This window comes from Saccopteryx bilineata, chromosome 3, assembly GCF_036850765.1.
Source record: "Saccopteryx bilineata isolate mSacBil1 chromosome 3, mSacBil1_pri_phased_curated, whole genome shotgun sequence".
NCBI classification, from domain to species: domain Eukaryota; kingdom Metazoa; phylum Chordata; class Mammalia; order Chiroptera; family Emballonuridae; genus Saccopteryx; species Saccopteryx bilineata.
In genome coordinates this window covers 117,292,328-117,312,488 of record NC_089492.1, presented here as the reverse complement: position 1 = coordinate 117,312,488, position 20,161 = coordinate 117,292,328, and the positions used below count along the sequence as shown (strand labels likewise).

At 38.1% G+C, this 20,161-nt stretch overlaps 1 protein-coding gene across 3 annotated transcripts in view; it reads right to left on the bottom strand.

The window, feature by feature from the left end:
• SANBR (SANT and BTB domain regulator of CSR) overlaps positions 1-20,161 on the bottom strand; it is a 108,795-nt gene that overhangs the window by 28,798 nt on the left and 59,836 nt on the right. For 2 of the 3 annotated variants that reach the window (XM_066267200.1, XM_066267199.1), the window contains exons 3-7: positions 16,193-16,376; positions 15,280-15,373; positions 11,165-11,403; positions 5,826-5,884; positions 3,230-3,390 (exon numbers count right to left, since the gene is read on the bottom strand). In XM_066267200.1, the coding sequence (XP_066123297.1) occupies positions 3,230-3,390; positions 5,826-5,884; positions 11,165-11,403; positions 15,280-15,373; positions 16,193-16,376 (737 nt within the window). Of the gene's footprint in view, positions 1-3,229; positions 3,391-5,825; positions 5,885-11,164; positions 11,404-15,279; positions 15,374-16,192; positions 16,377-20,161 lie in introns of those variants that run through there. The other variant, XM_066267201.1, reaches the window with a different exon arrangement.

Genomic DNA, 20,161 nt, shown 5'->3' with positions numbered 1-20,161 from the left:
TCGACCTGAAACACTGAGGTTGCTGGTTCAATAACCCTAGGCTTGCCTGGTCAAGGTACACGTAGGAGTTGATGCTTCCTGCTCCTACTACCTGTCTCTTTCTTTCTCTCCTCTCTCTAAAATGAATAAATAAAATCTAAAAAAAAAAAAAGACCACTGAATATCTACCTTTCTTTTAGTTCTTTGTTACTGGAATATTCAAGGTCAAAGATTTTGGAAATTTAACAATTCTGGGTCTACTGATAACTTGGCATGTGATTTAGCAACTTAACCTTTCTGAACTTTGTTTTCTCATCCATAAAGTGGGGTTAATAATTCCAAACTCCTAAGTTTTAAAGAAGGTTAAATTAGATAATGTTTTTAAAGAGTGCTAGGCATAGCCTGACTGGTGCTGGTGGGGGTGCAGTGGATTGAGTGTCAGCCTGGGACGCTGAGGTCCCAGGTTCAAAACCCAGAAGTTGCTGGCTTGAGCACGGGCTCACCAGCTTGAGCGCGGGCTCACCAGCTTGTTATATCAATGATCTATGACCACTGGCTTCAGCCCAAAGATCACTCACTGGCTTGAAGCCCAAGGCTGTTGGCTCGAGCAAGGGGTCACTAGCTCAGCTTGAGGCTCCTCCCTGCCTCTTGTCATGGTATGTATGAGAAGCAATTAATGAACAACTAAAGTACTGTAACTAAGAGTTGATGCTTCTCATCTCTCTCCCTTTCTGTCTGCCTGTCTCTCTCTCTCTAAAATAATAAATAATAAAAAAGTCTGCAAAACATAGCATTACACATTCAATAAATATTAATACTTTACTATCATGTATAATATGACTGAACTTTAAATCTTTTAATTAATTAATTATAATCAAAATAATTGTCATTAAGTCCAAGTGTATCATTCTATCTCCATTTTCCCTCATGTAACATCTGCTATTAAAGGCCAGATCTGGATTTAGGACCCTAATCTCATATTCAAATATTTAGCTCTTGGATAATTCCCCTCTGTCTCATTTCCCTTAAGGACTAAACTCTTGGATCACTCCCTACATGATCAATTCCTCCCACTCTAATAAATCATCCTGGTCATCAAATAAATAAAATCTAATATTTCTCTCCTTTAACAAAATCCTTTCTACAAGATTGCTATTTTAGCCATTTTTGGTCCTTGCATTTCCATATAATTTTTATAACCAGCCTACCTATTATTTCTTTCTCTCTCTCTCTCTATTGAGCCTACCTATCCCTAAGAACTACTGCTAAATTTTTCAGCAATTGTTCAGAGCAAATCATCTGGAAAAATGTTATCTAAATCCAACTGGTCACATTTCTGTCCTCATCTTACTCTACATGGTCACAGCATTTTATACATTTAATCACTTAATCGCTTCCTCCTGTTTGAAACCCTCTTTCCTTCAACTCACTACCTCCTCCTTCTCGGGTGCCTCACTGGTGACACTCCTCTGTTGAACCTCTAAATTTGGATTGTCTTTACCAATATTCTCTTGCTAATAATCAGAAAATTAAATAAATAAAAATAGCATTTATGGCCCTGGCCGGTTGGCTCAGTGGTAGAGCGTCGGCCTGGCGTGCAGGAGTCCTGGGTTCGATTCCTGGCCAGGGCACACAGGAGAAGCGCCTATCTGCTTCTTCACCCCTCCCCCTCTCCTTCCTCTCTCTCTCTTCCCCTCCCGCAGCCGATGCTCCATTGGAGCAAAGTTGGCCCGGGCACTGGGGATGGCTCCTTGGCCTCTGCCCCAGGCGCTAGAGTGGCTCTGGTCACGACAGAGCGATGCCCTGGATGGGCAGAGCATCGCCCCCTGGTGGGCGTGCTGGGTGGATCCCGGTCAGGCGCATGCGGGAGTCTGGCTGGCTGCCTCCCTGTTTCCAGCTTCAGAAAAATACAAAAAAAAAAAAAGAAAAGAAAAGAAAATAAAAAAAAATAGCATTTACAACAGCACCCAAAAAATTAAATACTCAAGAATAGATTTAATAAAAAATAAAAAATATCTCTTCATTGAAAACTATAAATCATTGCTAAAATAAATGAAGGGTTATACCATGTTTATGAACTGAATGACTCAATATATTAAGATGTCAAATCTTCACAAAGCAACAAGTTCAATATCAACCCCAAATTATTCTAGCAAGTGTTTTTGTGAGAGAGAGAGACAAAGAAATAAGAGTTGGTTGATTATAAAAATTATATGGAAATGCAAGGACCAAAAATGGCTAAAACAGCAATCATGTAGAAAGGCAAAGCTGAAGAATTTAGACACTAAAAAATATTATAGAGCCACCACAATTAAGACAGTGTGCTACTGATATGTCTTGACAAATAAATCAACAAAAGAAAATGGAGAATTCAGAAACAAACCTCACATATATAATACATTCACCTAACTTATAATAATGGTGCCACTGCAATTCAGTGGAGAAAGGAAAGTTTGCTAGGAAATCTCATTCAGTTCAAACTTAATCTACTTACCATATATTTGTATTTTAAGCCCTGACCTCTGACCTGAACTTCAGACTTGTATATCTAACTATCTACCTGCCATCTTACGTGATGCCTAAAAGTATATTAAATATATTAAATAATCATAATATGACCCAAACCCATCTCTTGATTCATCTCATCTCAATCTTTCCACTCTCTGTGAATTACAATACCATCCACTTAGTTGCTCAACCATAAAACCTAGTTATTACCCTAAAATACTCTTTCCTCCTACTTCATTCCACTTGAGAATCTGTCAACTCTTTCTAATAACCTATTCTGAATCCATCTACATTTTCTCAGCTCTATTGCTCCCACTCTAGTCCTGGCCCTTTGTCTCTCACCAGACTATTGCACTACCTTCCTAATAGGTCTCCTTGATTCTTATAGCCTTATAATCTATTCTCCACATAGCCACCAAAATGACTTCTTAACAGATCAGACCATGCCACTCCTCCGCTTCCAGTTACTCTTACAATAAAGTATACACCCTTTGCTATCACTGAAACAGCCCCTATGTGACATGACCACCGCTGACCCTACCTCACACCACTCTCCCCTTTCTACTAAGGCCCGTCTTAATAATTTTTCACATAATTAACTGCCACAATAAGCTCATATGTACTTAATTCATTTAAAATAAAACGGAATATATTTCTAAACATAATCTAAAAATATATTTTACTAAAATGAAAAATACTATTTTTTCCTAAAAGAAACACTAGATTTAAACTGAAAAATTACCTCCTAAACTTATCTTTCTTGTCCTTTAAGTCATCAACTTCATTGTGTGTGAATATATCAGCTATATGTGTAAGAAGATTTGCATTAATACAGTTCATGTTGCATGGGGTAGCTAATATGGCATCCATATTTTTGTGGCAATACTGAAGACATTGTTCAACCTAAAAAACAGAATAGAAAATGAATGTTGAAAATAGTAGCATGAAGGATGTAATATCAATACCTTTCAAAGATAAATTCATTAAAGGCTTATCCATGTATTGCTAGGTACTATCTGGGTTTTGCCCATTTGGCTTATATACACAGTTCCAAAGTGTTCCAGTAGGTCAAATTTGTACACACACACACACAATTATTCTAGCCATATATACATGCATATGGCTAGAATAACTATTTTTCAACATTCTTAAAATATTCCAAACAATAATGCAATGAGCAACTTTCATGGTTGTGGCAGGTATAAATCTTACCTTGAGTTCAGAAACTCAAGTGTATAGATATGTTACTTCTTATCACTTATCACTAAACTTAGTTACAATTTTAAGTTTGCATTTATCTTAGTAGAAGAAACTTACCTTCAATTACTTCAGGGTTTTCTCAGTTATATCCTGCTTGCTTTTTTACTTTCATTCCCCTTTTTCAGCCTGAGGTAATTTATTTACTTTTTGAGGTGGATTTGGATTTTGGGGAAAACTAGCATTGGCTAATCCTGTATTCTTCAAAATATTTTGCTTATGGCATAAAAATGATCCTTTAGGGTTTAGATTTCAAAACTCAAATGTTAAGGGCTCTTTCAATTTGTTTTTTTTTTCTTCTTTTTTTTCTGTAACCCTTCCCTGAAGTAATTAATATCAGCAAATGAAGGGGGAGGAATTAAGGAGTAGAAAGAATCCAGGGAACTAGTAAAACCTCAAACAAAAAATATTTCCTGCCTGACCAGGCGGTGGTGCAGTAGATAGAGCGTCGGACTGGGATGCGGAGGACCCAGGTTCGAGACCCCAAGGTCGCCAGCTTGAGCGCAGGCTCATCTGGTTTGAGCAAAGCTCACCAGCTTGGACCCAAGGTTGCTGGCTCAAGCAAGGGGTTACTCGGTCTGCTGAAGGCCCATGGTCAAGGCACATATGAGAAAGCAATCAATGAACAGCTAAGGTGTCGCAACGAAAAACTGATTGATGCTTCTCATCTCTCTCCATTTCTGTCTGTCTGTCCCTATCTATCCCTCTCTCTGTCATGTAAAAAAAAATTTTCCTATCTATCAACATAGCAAAGGAGCATTCTGTACTCTGTCTTCTTATCAGGGACTAAAAGCAAATATTTATTTAAAGTAAAACCACAGGCTGACTTGTGGTGGTGCAGTGGATGCGTCAGTCAATAGTTCAAAACCCTGGGCTTGCCTGGTCACGGCACACACAGGAAGCAACTATGAATTGATGCTTCCCGCTTCTCTCCCCCATCTCTCTCACTCCTCTCTCTAGAAATCAATAAATAAAATCTAAAAAAATAAATATAGTAAAACCATAAAACCTATAAAAACGTTTGAATGGTAAATCATTATATAAAAAAGAAAAAAATATATTTAATGTTAAAGCTTGATATGTAGATGTATATATTGTGCTTTTATATATATTTCATCAACTACTGTTAAGCAATTAACATGAGCATCTGATTTAAACATACAAAATTATATTGCTTAATAATAGTTAGGTATTCGTTCTTCTGTGTGTGTGTGTGTTATTTTTTTTTTTTGCCTTTCACCCCCCCCCCCCATTTTTTAAAGACTTTATTCATTTTAGAGAGGAGAGAGAGAGAAAGACAGAGAGAGAAGGAGGGAGGAGCAGGAAGCATCAACTCCCATGTGTTCCTTGACCAGGCAAGCCCAGGGTTTCAAACCGGCAACCTCAGTGTTCCAGGTCAATGCTCTATCCACTGCACCACCACAGGTCAGGTCCCCCCCCTTTATTATTATTATTATTATTATTATTATTAATTTTAATGCAGTAACGTTGATAAATCAGGGTACATAGGTTCAGAGAAAACATCTCCAGATTATTTTGACCTATGATTATGTTGCATACCCCTCACCCAAAGTCAAATGGTCTTCTGTCACCTTCTATCTAGTTTTCTTTGTGCCCCTTCCCTCCCCCCACCCCCTCTCTCTCCTTCCTCGCCCCGGTATTCGTTCTTAATTCGCTGAACTATAAATGAAAGATACAAATTAGCAAAACTTGCTTAGAGAAATTACTTAAACAGTGAAAAAATATATTTCTATAAATTTTCATTTATTACGATTTTAAAGCAAAATCCCTTTTAGAGTAGTTAATTCTGTTTAGTTTCATTTAATACAACAGAGAGCCACTCCTTGAGGATAAACTGCTCACTTTATAGGCATCATACATAAATAATACATAGTAGCCTTAACCAGTTACAGAACAGAAAAAAATGCCTTTAAACATGAGCAGTTTATTCACACTCTTGAATTAACAATTACTTCTGAAAGATGCCTTAGAATTTTCTAATACTTGAAGAAAAAAATCAAGTTAAATGTTAAAGCAAGCATGGGTGAACAGAAGAGCTTAGATCTTTTATTAATACTTACCAATGAGTCCATTTTCAAAAACTCTGAAGAAATAAGAATTGAAATGACATTTCCTGGCTCTACAAAGAAAAAAAATTAAAATCTCCTTTTGATTTGTACCTTAATCTCCTTAGAATAGGCTCCTTCTCACCTTAAAAGAGGATGATACTTTAATAATAATGATTTATGATAAACTTACTACGGCTTACATACATGTAAGAAAGAAAATGCAATGTTCAAACTTAGGATACAGAGAAAATACACAACAATGTGCCCTGAAATTAGTCATATCAAGTTAAAGGACTCCAGCTAAAGATACAACATATGCAGATTTCTCCTTACTTAAACATTCATCACACAAAAATCAGTGAGAAATTTTTTTAAATGATTAATCAAAGCCCTTATTAGTTATTTCAAAAGCAGTTCAATACTTGTTATGAATAAACAATGAAAAAGTCTTAAAGATAATCTAAAATTTACTTCTACAGAAGTGCTAGTTACTTCATGAGACTTAAGAGGCATAAGCAGGGAAGGGGATGCCAGCTGATGCTATTGTTTTAGTAAACATGTCATCTCCTATGAGGTATATATTTAAGAAAAAAACCCCTGAATTTTGCCATTATAGTATTAAGACAATCCACTTAAATAGAGAACTATACAGACAAGAATTAAATTAAGTAACCCCAATTTTCCCATGAATAACAATTCTAGTTTAAAGGTTCTCAAACAGAAATTGTGAAGGGAGGGAGAAGCTGGTGAAAACATTCCTCAGGAAATTGTAATATGACCCATTCCAGTTAAGACTCAAAGTCTGGCCCCTGGCTGGTAGCTCAGTTGGTTAGGGCATTGTCCCAATACAGCAAGGTTGTGGGTTCAATCCTCAGTCAGGGCACATGCAAGAGTCAACCAACTAATGTATAAATGGATGGAACAACAAACTGGTGTTTCTCTCTCTCTTTCCCTTTCTCTCTCTTTAAAATCAATCAATAAATAATTTTTAAAAGACCCAATGTCTGGATTATTAGAGATTTAATTAAGCATTTTTATAGTTTTGTAGATTACAGTAAAGAAGGCTTTTATTTTTAAAAGTTCACATTTCTAGTCACTGATTTAAGGTAAAAGATTACAGTGACTAGTTTTGTTCTACTTCTTTTACCTTACTATACACATAAATATGATGGATCAAACCATAGTTCTTTCTCTCTACATATTTTAATTTTTATTTCACACATACATATCATACCTGGATGGACTAAAATCTCTAGACTCTGGCCCTGGCCGGTTGGCTCAGTGGTAGAGCGTCGGCCTGGAGTGCAGAAGTCCCAGGTTCAATTCCCAGCCAGGGCACACAGGAGAAGCGCCCATCTGCTTCTCCACCCCTCCCCCTCTCCTTCCTCTCTGTCTCTCTCTTCCCCTCCCGCAGCCGAGGCTCCACTGGAGCAAAGATGGCCTGGGCACTGGGAATGGCTCCTTGGCCTCTGCCCCAGGCGCTAGAGTGGCTCTGGTCGCAGCAGAGCATCGCCCCCTGGTGGGCAGAGCATCGCCCCCTGGTGGGCGTGCCGGGTGGATCCTGGTCGGGCGCATGCGGGAGTCTGTCTGACTGTCTCTCCCCATTTCTAACTTCAGAAAAATACAAAAATAAATAAATAAATAAGATCTCTGGACTCTGGTTGGCTGAAAATTTTAATTTAGCAATTAAATTGTAATTTTTATTTAAGAATCACCAGAAACCTTTTCCATTAAGTTTGATCATTAAAATATAATAAATTATAAATTTCTCGGAAAACTTTTACACTGTCAGTATAGATTCACTTACTAAAAAAAGGTAAGAAATATTTTAGTACTGCTGGTAAATAGCAATTCTAGGCAGAGAAAGACTTTATAAACCACTAGTAAGATTTCTTAAACAAGTCTATGCCCAATGAAAGATTATTTAGCAATTATTCTTATCATCTAAAATACTGCTTCTCAAACATTTGCTTTCAAGACCACTTTGCAATATTAAAAACGGAGACCCCTAAAAAGCTTTTGTTTATATGGGTTATATCTATTAGTATTAACCTATTAGAAATTAAAACAGAAAAAAATATTTTTTTTTTGTGACAGAGACAGAGAGAGACAGATAGGGACAAACAGGCAGGAAGGGAGATGAGAAGCATCAAGTCTTCATTGCAGCTCTTTCGTTGTTCATTGATTGCTTTCTTACATGTGCCTTGACTGGCGGGCTAGAGCAGAGTGATCCCTTGCTCAAGCCAGCAAACTTGGGCTCAAGCCGGCGACCTAGGGGTTTTGAACCTGGGTTCTCTATGTCCCAGTCCGATGCTCTATTCACTGAGCCACTGCCTAGTCAGGCATTAATTCATTTTAAAAGAATAATAAAGTCATTATATGTTCTCATAATTTTATGAAAAATAACTATTTTCCAAAGTAAAAAGAAATATAGTGCCTGACCAGGTGGTGGCACAGTGGATAGAGCGTCGGACTGGGATGCAGAAGGACCCAGGTTCGAGACCCCGAGGTCGCTAGCTAGAGCGCGGGCTCATCTGGCTTGAGCAAAGAGCTCACCAGCTTAGACCCAAGGTCACTGGCTCCAGCAGGGGGTTACTCGGTCTGCTGAAGGCCCGCGGTTAAGGCACATGTGAGAAAGCAATCAATGAACAACTAAGAAGTTGCAACATGCAACAAGAAACTGATGATTGATGCTTCTCATCTCTCTCCGTTCCTGTCTGTCTGTCCCTGTCTATCTCTGCCTCTGTAAAAAAAAAAAAAAAAAAAAAAAAAAAAAATATATATATATATATATATATATAAAGAAAAATAACAGATATTTTTGCAAATTTCTTTAATGTATGACTTAATAGAAGACAGCTGGATTCTCATATCTGGTTCTACATTTAATATGTGGGTAGTCTTCTTTGATGTTACATCAAAGCTTGACAAACAGTACTTTCTTAAGGTTAGTTGTAATGGGATCTGAAATTATATCAGTGAACACTTCATTCTGTTACCTCAAAATCCACTGATTTATCTCATGCTTTGATTCTTTAACCCATGCATAATTTTTTTTTAACATCATGCATTGGTTATTTGGAAAACACTGGTTCACTGAGTTATGTAGATCCTCCAAATGTTGAAACATTTTGTTCAATATATTAAACACAATTGGCCTGATCAGGCAGTGGCACAGTGGATAGAGCGTCGGATTGGGATGCGGAGGACCCAGGTTCGAGACCCCAAGGTCACCAGCTTGAGCGCAGGCTCATCTGGTTTGAGCAAAGCTCACCAGCTTGGACCCAAGGTCCCTGGCTCGGGCAAGGAGTTACTTGGTCTGATGAAGGCCCACGGTCAAGGCATATATGAGAAAGCAATCAATGAACAGCTAAGGTGTCGCAACGAAAAACTGATTGATGCTTCTCATCTCTCTCCATTCCTGTCTGTCTGTCCCTATCTATCCCTCTGACTCTCTCTGTCTCTGTAAAAAAAAAACAAAACAAAAAAAACGAGTGAATTAAAAAAAAATCACATTTGTTGATATGGCTACAAGTCTCATCAGAACAGTCTTTAAAAAGTAAGAAACTGTGAAGCACATGAAAGTACATATGAGATTTCCAAACTTTAATTCTCACTTGAAAGTTTGAACTTTATCACTGGCAACAAATACTAGCAGTTTGTTTCCCTTCAACTGACCAGCTCACTTAATTCATTTTTAAGATAATATCTGCCAAATGCCTAAGTCTGAATAACCATTAATTTGTCTGTCAGTCATTCTTTCAAGTAAAAATGGTTTTCTATTTTTAAAAAAGCAACTAGGTTAGCTTGTAGCCCATACAACTGCACAAGTGCTTTTCCTCCAGACATTCGTCATACTTTTGTTTGTTTGTTTTTTAGTGAGGGGGGGTGAGAGAGGAAGGAAGAGAAATGAGAAGTATCAACTTGTAGTTGCATCACTTTAGTTGGTCATTGATTGCTTCTCTTACATGCCTTGACTAGGGGTCTTCAGCCAAACCAGTGACCCTTTGCTCAAGTCAGTGGACCCTGGGCTCAAGCCAGCAACCCGTGCTCAAGCTGGCAACCTTAGGGTTTTGAACCTGGGACCTCAGCATGCCAGGTCGATGCTCTATCCACTGCACCACCACCACCAGTCAGGCATCACAACCCTCATACTTTGGTGTGTGGCAGAAGTACACTTCCCATTTCATTTTATACAATATTAAAAAGGTGTATGCTGCCCTGGCCGGTTGGCTCAGCGGTAGAGCGTCGGCCTGGCGGGCGGGGGACCTAGGTTCGATTCCCGGCCAAGGCACATAGGAGAAGCGCCCATTTGCTTCTCCACACCCCCTCCTTCCTCTCTGTCTCTCTCTTCCCCTCCCACAGCCAAGGCTCCATTGGAGCCGGGATGGCCCGGGCTGGGGATGGCTCCTTGGCCTCTGCCCCAGGCGCTAGAGTGGCTCTGGTCGCGGCAGAGCAACGCCCCGGAGGGGCAGAGCATCGCCCCCTGGTGGGCAGAGCATCGCCCCTGGTGGGCGTGCCGGGTGGATCCCGGTCGGGCGCATGCGGGAGTCTGTCTGACCGTCTTTCCCCGTTTCCAGCTTGAGAAAAATACAAAAAAGAAAAAAAAAAAAAGGTGTACGCTTGGCCTGATCTGTGGTGGCGTAGTGGATAAAACGTCCACCTGGAAATGCTGAGGTCGCTGGTTCAAAACCCTGGGCTTGCCTGGTCAAGGCACATATGGGAGTTGATGCTTCCAGCTCCTCCCCCCTTCTCTCTCTCTCTCCTCTCTAAAAATGAATAAGTAAAATTAAAAAAAAAAATTAAAAAAAAAAAAGGTGTAAGCTCAGGGGTCAAGACTTAATAAAATTAGTAATTTTTACTGCTTCATCAAGAACATTCTTAAGTGAATGTTGATTTCTGTTTCCTTTTTACTATGAGCCCAAGGTGCTGAGGAATGCAGTGACCACGAGTAGTTTGGTGCCCTGGCCATGACTGTGCTAAAGCTGCAACAGTTTTACCCTCCCTTACTTCGGCATTACCTGAACAAATGTCAACACATAAGACAAACAACATTTTACTATTATTAAGCAAATTGTCTTGATCTGGTGGGTCCTCTAAAAGAATCTTCCAGAGCTCCAGCGGTCTATGTACCATCCAGTAAGAACTGCTGATCTAGAGACCTGTGCATTTGCCAAAAAGGCATCAAAGTTTACTAAAAAAGATGAGGCATCAATTTCCTAAAGGGCAATTCCTAATCTGAATATAAATGCTAATGTTTAAGCAATTTTCCACATTTCATATTTGGCCTGAAGCAACTACCAGGTAACACACAAATTTAACTACAGAATAAGTAATAGATTATCTTTTACCTAAAGCAGGCATCTCACAATCTTTATTCTCCTTAGTGTTCCTTTTAACATATTTTATCAACCAGTTGAAAATCTGAACGTCACAATGAACTGAAATGTCCACCTCTTCCCAGCGCTGGGCATCCATAGATAAATATTCAGCAAAGTATTTCATCTCTGATATCAAAAGATCTCGTGAGCAAATAAAATCTTCTTTCAAGTTTTTTGCTTCATCACACACATGGATCACCATGTTTGGCCTTCATAAAAAATGTCACACAGAAATAAAATTATTAGTTTTAGAAGAGAAGCCAAGACTATTGACATTTATTGGAAGTGTGAGAACACAGATGTTTTTGCAGGTTTGACTACAAATCAGTTTTATAGGATTCAAGTGTTTTGCTAATCTGACCCATATCTTAGATTATGAATAATTTAGTTAAACTGACTTAATAAAACAAAAATATTTTTACTATGGGACTCAAAATATGTAGGGTTTAAATTTATTATTTCCAAGTTATAGTTTTAAAAAACAATACTAATTATTGAAGAAAATTAAATAATACATTCTAATCTTTGTGATAAACAAAAAACAGCACTTTTATATGGCTACCGGATAGGAAGGAGATAAATTTAAATATTAAAATTTTCTTACTAGTAACAAGTAGAAAAAAGACAGTTAAAATGATCTGCTAAAGAATAAAAAATATAGCATGACAACTTAGTTATTTTTAATAGCAAGAAAGTTTTTCAGGTCTTCAATAAATATAAATTAGTAAATACAGTTTAAAGAATTCTTGTCTGACCAGGCGGTGGAGCATGGGGATAGAGTGTCAGACTGGGACATTGAGGACCAAAGTTCGAAACCCCAAGGTCGCCAGCTTGAGCCTGGGCTCATCTGGTTTAACCAAGGTTCACCAGTTTGAGCCCAAGGTCGCTGGTATGAGCAAGGGGTTGGTCACTCGGTCTGCTGTAGCCCTCCGGTCAAGGCACATATGAGAAACCAATCAATGAACAACTAAAGTGCTGCAATGAAGAACTGATGCTTCTCATCTCTCTCCTTTCCTGTCTATCTGTCCCTCTCTCTGTCTCTGTCACACACACACAAAAAGAACTCTTAAGACTATGATGTACTTATTTACATATTTTAAAAATAATTTGAGAATAAGTTTAGATAATACATCAGAAAGAGCCTGACTAGGCGGTGGCGCAGTGGACAGAGCCTCGGACTGGGATGCGGAAGGACCCAGGTTCGAGACCCCGAGGTTGCCAGCTTGAGTGTGGGTTCATCTGGTTTGAGCAAAAGCTCACCAGCTTGGACCCAAGGTTGCTGGCTCAAGCAAGGAGTTATTTGGTCTGCTGAAGGCCCGTGGTCAAGGCACATATGAGAACAATCAATGAACTAAGGTGTCGTAACGAAAAACTAAACTGATGATTGATGCTTCTCATCTCTCTCCATTCCTGTCTGTCTGTCCCTATCTATCCCTCTCTCTGACTCTCTGTCTCTGTAAAAACAAACAAATAACCCCCCCCCCCAAAATCAGAATGATTGTTTCAAAAATTATATACTCCTTGAATTTACTATCCCTGGAAAATAATATTACCTCAAAAGAGACATTAGTGTGACCCACAACTGCCTTCATGTCATTTTTACAAAAGGAAGAGATTAAAGAATCTGCCCTACAATATGAATTTAATGTATGTTTAACTGAACTTCATAAATTTCTAATACAAAAAATTATATTTGTCCTAACTGCTATGCTGTATACCTGAAATAAATATAAAGTAATAATGTCAACTGTAGTTGAAACAAATATAAATAATTACATTTGAAATAAAATTGGGCTATCAGAAAAAAAGATTATTAATCAACACTCTGTCAAAGTCAAAGGAATTTAACTATTTGCAAATTTTTCTTTCAAAACAATTATGGTCAAAATATAAACAGGTAATGGCTAGTATAATGAAGCATAAAATTTCTGTGGCTTTTTGAACCACAACATGAAATATAGATAATTCCAGTAAAAAATTATCTGATAAAAATTTTTCTGGCCCTGGCCAGTTGGCTCAGCGGTAGAGCGTTGGCCTGGCGTGCGGGGGACCCGGGTTCGATTCCCGACCAGGGCACATAGGAGAAGCGCCCATTTGCTTCTCCACACCCCCCCCCTTCTTCCTCTCTGTCTCTCTCTTCCCCTCCCGCAGCCAAGGCTCCATTGGAGCAAAGATGGCCCGGGCGCTGGGGATGGCTCCTTGGCCTCTGCCCCAGGCGCTAGAGTGGCTCTGGTCGTGGCAGAGCGACGCCCGGAGGGGCAGAGCATCGCCCCCTGGTGGGCAGAGCGTCGCCCCTGGTGGGCGTGCCGGGTGGATCCCGGTTGGGTGCATGTGGGAGTCTGTCTGACTGTCTCTCCCCGTTTTCAGCTTCAGAAAAACACACACACACACACACAAAAAAATTTCTGCCATACAAACAGACATGTCAGTTAAAAAAAAAATCTATGTAGGCCCTAGCTGGTTTGCTCAGTGGATAGAGCATTGGCCTGGCGTATGGACATCCGGGTTTAATTCCCAGTCAGGGCACACAAGAGAAATGACCATTTGTTTCTGCCTCCCATCCTCTCCCCCTTCTCTGCCTCTTCCCTTCCTGAGCCAGTGGCTCTATTAGTTTAAGCACTGGCCCCAGGCACTGAGGATCACTCCACACTAACGCATCAGCCTCAGGTGCTAAAACTAGTTTGATTTGAGCATTGGCCCTAGACAGGGTTCCTGAGTGGATCCTGGTTGAGGTGCATGAGGGATTCTGTCTCACTCTCTCCCCTCTTCCCACTTAAAAAAATAAATCTAAGTAAAAAAAAAAATATGTGAATAAATTAAAAATCACTGTAAAAGAGTGGTAAAATATACATAATATAAAATTTTCTGTTTTAAATATTCAGTACAGTGGCATTAGATACTTCCACATTGTTGTGCCATCATTACTACTATATATCTACCTCCACAACATTTTGAAAAGGGTAAATGTTATGTATGGCATGTTATGTATGGCTAGCTTGTTATAAAAAAACTAGCTAAACTGAAAATACACAAAGGAACTTTTATTTATTTTATTTTTTTACAGAGACAGAGAGAGAGTCAGAGAAAGGGATAGATAGAAACAGACAGACAGAAACGGAGAGAGATGAGAAGCATCAATCATCAGTTTTTTGTTGTGGCACTTTAGTTGTTCATTATTGCTTTCTCATATGTGCCTTGACCAGGGGGCTACAGCAGACTGAGTAACCCCTTGCTCGAGCCAGCGACCTTGGGTCCAAGCTGGTGAGCTTTGCTCAAACCCGATGAGCCCACGCTCAAGCTGGCGACCCTCGGGGTCTCGAACCTGGGTCCTTCCGCATCCCAGTCTGACGCTCTATCCACTGCGCCACCACCTGGTCAGGCACAAAGGAACTTTTAGAGAAGATGAAAATGTTCTATACTTTCATTTGGGTGATAGTTACATGGTGACCCCATTTGTTAAGACTCATTATAAGGAATACTTAAAATATGTACAGTTTATTGTATGTAATATATATGAAACAATACAAAACTATCAAAATTTGCAATATATTGAAATATATATTCTAATTTTTAAACATTTCTATAATGACCCTGGCCAGGTAGCTCAATTGGTTAGAGCATTGACATGATACACCAAAGTTGCAGGTTTGATCCCCAGTCAGGACACATATAAGAATCAATCAATGAATGCATAAGTAAATGGAACAACAAATTGATGTTTCTCTCTGTCTCTATCTTCCTCTCTCCAAAATCAATTTAAAAAATAAAAATTTAAATGTTTCTATAAGTAATTATATTCAAATATATTGTTTATATTATATATCATTTCTTTAACAAAGAACTAATGACAGATTTTCCTTTGGATTTTAAAATTTACTTTTCAAAGTTTTATGTTAATAGATGTTATTTCTAATACTTATAAAATGAAAATTAATTTTTAAAATGACTTAAATTGTTTTAGCAATTGTATAATGAGATATTTCCTAAATTATGGTAACTGGTGTATACAATCATCAATCATATATAGTATAATTTAAAGTTGATATTCATATTAAATCTTATCTAGCAAAGAACCAGCCTCCTACCCTTCAGATTCTTCAGTCTTTTCTCCATCATTATTAGTAGTACAATTTTCACTTTCTGAAGAACAATTCCTTGTGGGAGCTATACTATGTCTTCCTTAAATACAGAAACAAACAAATACAAAACAAAGGGGCGAGGTTAGCATTTCTAGCTCAGAAAGGGTTTTTACTTATTAAATGGTTATACTATAAATGCATGGTTTCCAAGGTTAGTTAAAGATGGAAATTTGTCAGATGGCATTTCCCTCAATATTTCCAAAGGTCTATGAAAGAAAAAGTTCAAAATAAAATCACAAATTTCTAATGTTACACTGAAGATTTAAAAAAAATACTGATAGGGTGTGTACAGGCAGGGTCAAATGCTCAAAAGACAACAATATAAATTTCTCATCCTGAAGTAAATTTTTACATCAATATTCTAACTGCTGCTGCTGAGATTAAAACAAATCACTACACTGAGGATTTCTAAAGCCAGTTATTATTTCCAAAGCAACTGTAAAAGACATGTCTTCTACCCTGACACTGTGTCATTTGACGTTATTGTTGACTGCTATAAAGGATAGCTATAAAAAAGAGAACACAGACAAGCAACATTCCCTCTGGAAAAAGAAAGAAAAAGGTATGGGTCAAATCTCTTTACAATATGACATAACTAGGCTAACAGATTGCAGTAGTAAATTTCAGTATAGTAAAGAGCTTTTTTTGGAAACAGTTAATGACCTGCATACTAACATTTAAAAATTTTTCAAATATAGAAAAGATAAATTTCTAAAATTTAGGAAAATATAAATACTAATAGATATTTCTATTAATGTTTACATTAGCCTTTAAATAAATGAAAAAGGATAATTGGCATACATAGTATTTTGCAGAATTATCATAAGGACAAACACTGCATTTTATTTTAAAATCTTACCTGTTTTGGAAACTGCATCCTGACCAACCAAAGTGTCCTGAAATTCTCCCTGTATGTCAAGAAGTGAGGATTTTATATATGTGGCTAGAGTTTCAACAGGACTCTCTCCAGCCATTAGGGGACTATAATGGTTGTCAACAGGTGAGCTTCCACTGCTCTTCAGTTCCTCAAACCTTTTCACACACTGTAATGATATAAAAGGAAGTAAATGAAGGTCTGGAAGTTTTTTAAATTAAAAAAATGAGAAGATATATTCTTGCCTACTATTTGAAGACACTTCTCTATGATTTTTTGTAAGTGAATATTAATCCATTAGGTAACTACTGAAAAACATACATACTTTTCAAAACACAGAAGCATCTGACATTATTATTATACTTTTTAGCAAGAGGGAGAGAGAGACAAAGAGAGAAATAGAGACAGAGACAGGAAGGGAGATAGATGAGAAGCATCAACTCGTAGTTGCAGCACTTCAGTTGTTCATTGATTGCTTCTCATATGTGCCTTGACCAGGGGGCTCCAGCCGAGTCAGTAACCCGTTCCTCAAACTGGAGACCTCAGACTCAAGCTAGTGACCTTTGGGCTCAAGCTAGCAACCATGGGTTGCTGATTCCATGCTCAAGCCAGTGACCCCATGTTCAAGCTGGTAAGCCTGCTCAAGCCAGATGAGCCTGTGCTCAAGCTGAATGAGCCCACACTCAAGCTGGCAACCTCAGTTTTCAAACCTGGGACCTCAACGTTCCTGGTTGATGCTCTATCCACTGTGCCACCACAAGTCAGGCCAGGGTAGAATTTAAAAAACATATAAGCTTTAATCCAAAAGCATAATATATTTACGCTCTTGTAGAAAAATAAAGAATGCCTTTATCACCATATTTCAGGTGGTCTGTATCTATTATCAGTTGACAATTTTAACAATTTAGTTAAAAACTTGGCTAGTATTTTTACATGAACCGAGTTTCCACCAGAAATAAGACCACATTCTAACCTACAATGGAAAGTAAACCAGAAAGTATTTGATTTGTGACACTAGATTTTCTTTATTAGAATCATGAAGACTGTTCCTAACAGTGAGGGTTCACCTTGCACAAAATACTGTAGTAATACTTCATTGCCACATATGTGACCATAGTTTGTTCTAGTATAGTGTCTTCCCCTAACCCATTAGTCATGAAATCAGGTGAGAAGGTCCAGATTAGCAATTAAAAAAAATAGAATAGATTAAAAAATATCAAGAGTGCAATAAGCATAGTAAGGCTAAGCATTCCTTCACAAAAATGTCATTTCTATGTGTATTCTAAGGTCACAACATAAAATGCCTTCCTGACTGTAAGTGTTGATGAAACAACACTGCTATAGCATCCATTTTTCAATCTCATCATCAATGTAGATGGTAAATTCTACAGCAGATTTAGTAATCTGGGAGGTGTAAAATAAGAAAAATATATGCCACATATGTGTACATATTAAATGAATAATGCATTGGATATGCCATCATTCATTTATTACAAATATTTAACAAGTATCCACTAAATCTTAAGCACTATTTTCAGTATGGATGTTTACACAGTTACTACAAAAAATGCCTACTCAAGCCTTTGAAAAGTGAAGTAATACTTTTTATTTATTCTTAATTATTCCCCATTGATTTCAGTGTCAGAGACAGAGATGGAAAGAAGCATCAACTCGTTCTTCCACTTAGCTGCTCCATTTAGTTGTACATTCATTGACTGCTTCTCCTACATGCCCTCACCAGGAATCAAATCTGTGACCTTGGCCCACTAGATGATGCTTTATCCACTGAGCAACCCGGCCAGGAGTGAAGTAATACTTTTTTAAAAAGGCACTTAAGCCTGACCTGTGGTGGCGCAGTGGATAAAGCGTCGACCTGGAAATGCTGAGGTCGCCAGTTTGAAACCCTGGGCTTGCCTGGTCAAGGCACATATGAGAGTTGATGCTTCCAGCTCCTCCCCATTTCTCTCTCTCTGTCTCTCCCTCTCCTCTCTAAAGAATAAATAAATTTAAAAAAAAAAAAGAAAAATATAAAAAGGCACTTAAAAGATATGTAAATGTACCCTGACCAGGTGGTGGCCCAGTGGATAGAGTGTTCACCCTGGATGCTGAAGACCTAGGATTGAAACCCCAAGGTCTCCGGCCTGAGCACGGGGTCACTGGCTTGAGCATGGGATCATAAACATGACCCCATGGTTGCTGGCTTGAAGCCAAGGTTGCTGGCTTGAAGCCCAAGGCTTGAGCAAGAGGTCATTGGGTCAGCTGGAGGCCCCAGTCAGGGCACACATGAGAAGCAATCAATAAACAACTAAAGTGCCATAACTATGAGTTGACGCTTCTCATCTCTCTCTCTTCCATCTGTCTGTCAGTCTGTCTATCTCTCTCTGTCACTAAAAAAAAGTAAAAATAAAAGATATAGTACATACATATAGACTAAAATATTAGGTAATCAATATGCTCATCTTTTTTTATGCTCATCTTTTTAAACAGAGTCTTAAATAAAAATAAGTAATATGGTAAAATAAGAAATGGAAAACATTTTATGAGTACTGAAAAAAGTAGTGTTGAAAGTCTGGGACAAAAAACAAACAAACATCATTAGAAAAATGTAGAGGTTCACATGTACCTATAGAGGATAAAAAATATAAATGATTTAACCAGATCCATTTTTCCTACAAAATGAGTTTATATTTTGCAACACAAAGAAAGTGGTAGGTAGGCTTTTAAAATACAGATTCTTTTGATATCATTTAGGTAAAGTTTATAGGTTTGTTGGGAATTGAATATAGATTTATCTTAACACTAACAGCAATTTCTAATAGTTAAAAAACAAGAAAATTATGCATTCTGAATATTTGAAATGAATACATGATTGCTTAAATACCAAATAAACTAGCCCAGGCTGGGTAGCTCAGTCAGTTGGAGGCTCGTCCCAATGCACCAAGGCTGGAGCTCTGATCCCTGGTTGGGGCACATGAAGGAGTCAACCAATGAATGCATGAATGGATAGAACAGCAAATCAATATTTATCTTTCTCTCCCTCGTCTCTCCCTTTCTCTTTCTCTCTAAAATCAATTAATAAAAATTTTAAAAAAACTATAAATACTTTAAACTATATAGTTCAAAGGATGCAAAAATCTATGATGGGGTAACATAGCCTATTAAATAAATAGTGTTGGGGCCTGACTGGTGCAGTGAATAGAGCATTGGACCGGGACACAAAGGACCCAGGTTCAAAACCCCAAGGTTGCCAGCTTGAGCACGGGGTCACTGGCTTGAGAATGGGATCAGAGGCGTGACCACATGGTCCCTGGCTTGAGCCCAAGGGTCGCTGGCTTGAAGCCCAAGGTTCTTGATTTGGGTCCAAGGTCACTGGCTTGATCAAGGGGTCATTTGCTCTGCTGTAGCCCCCCAGTCAAGGCACATATGAGAAAGCAGTGAATGAACAACTAAGGAGACTAAGGAGCCACAACGAAGAATTGATGCTTCTCATCTCTCTCCCTTCCTGTCTGTCTGTCCCTATCTGTCCTTCTCTTTGTCTCTCTCCTTCTGTCACGAAATAAATAAATAAATAAATAGTGTTGGGAAAATTGGACAGATACATAAATGAAACTAGATCACCAAACCAACTTGCACCATACACCAGAGTAAACTCAAAATGAATTAAATACTTAAATGTTAGACTCAAAACCATAAAAATCCTAGAAGAAAACATAGGCAGTAAAATTTTAGACATTTTTATGTAGCAATATTTTTTTCTGCTATATTTCCTTGGGCAAGGGAAATAAGAGAAAAAATAAACAAACGGGACTATGTCACACTAAAAAGTTTTTGCACAGCAAAGGAGATAATCAACAAAATGAAAAGACCACTCACTGAATGGGAGAACATATTTTCAAATGATACATTTAATAAGAGGTTAATATTCAAAGTCTATAAAAAACGTATACAACTTAA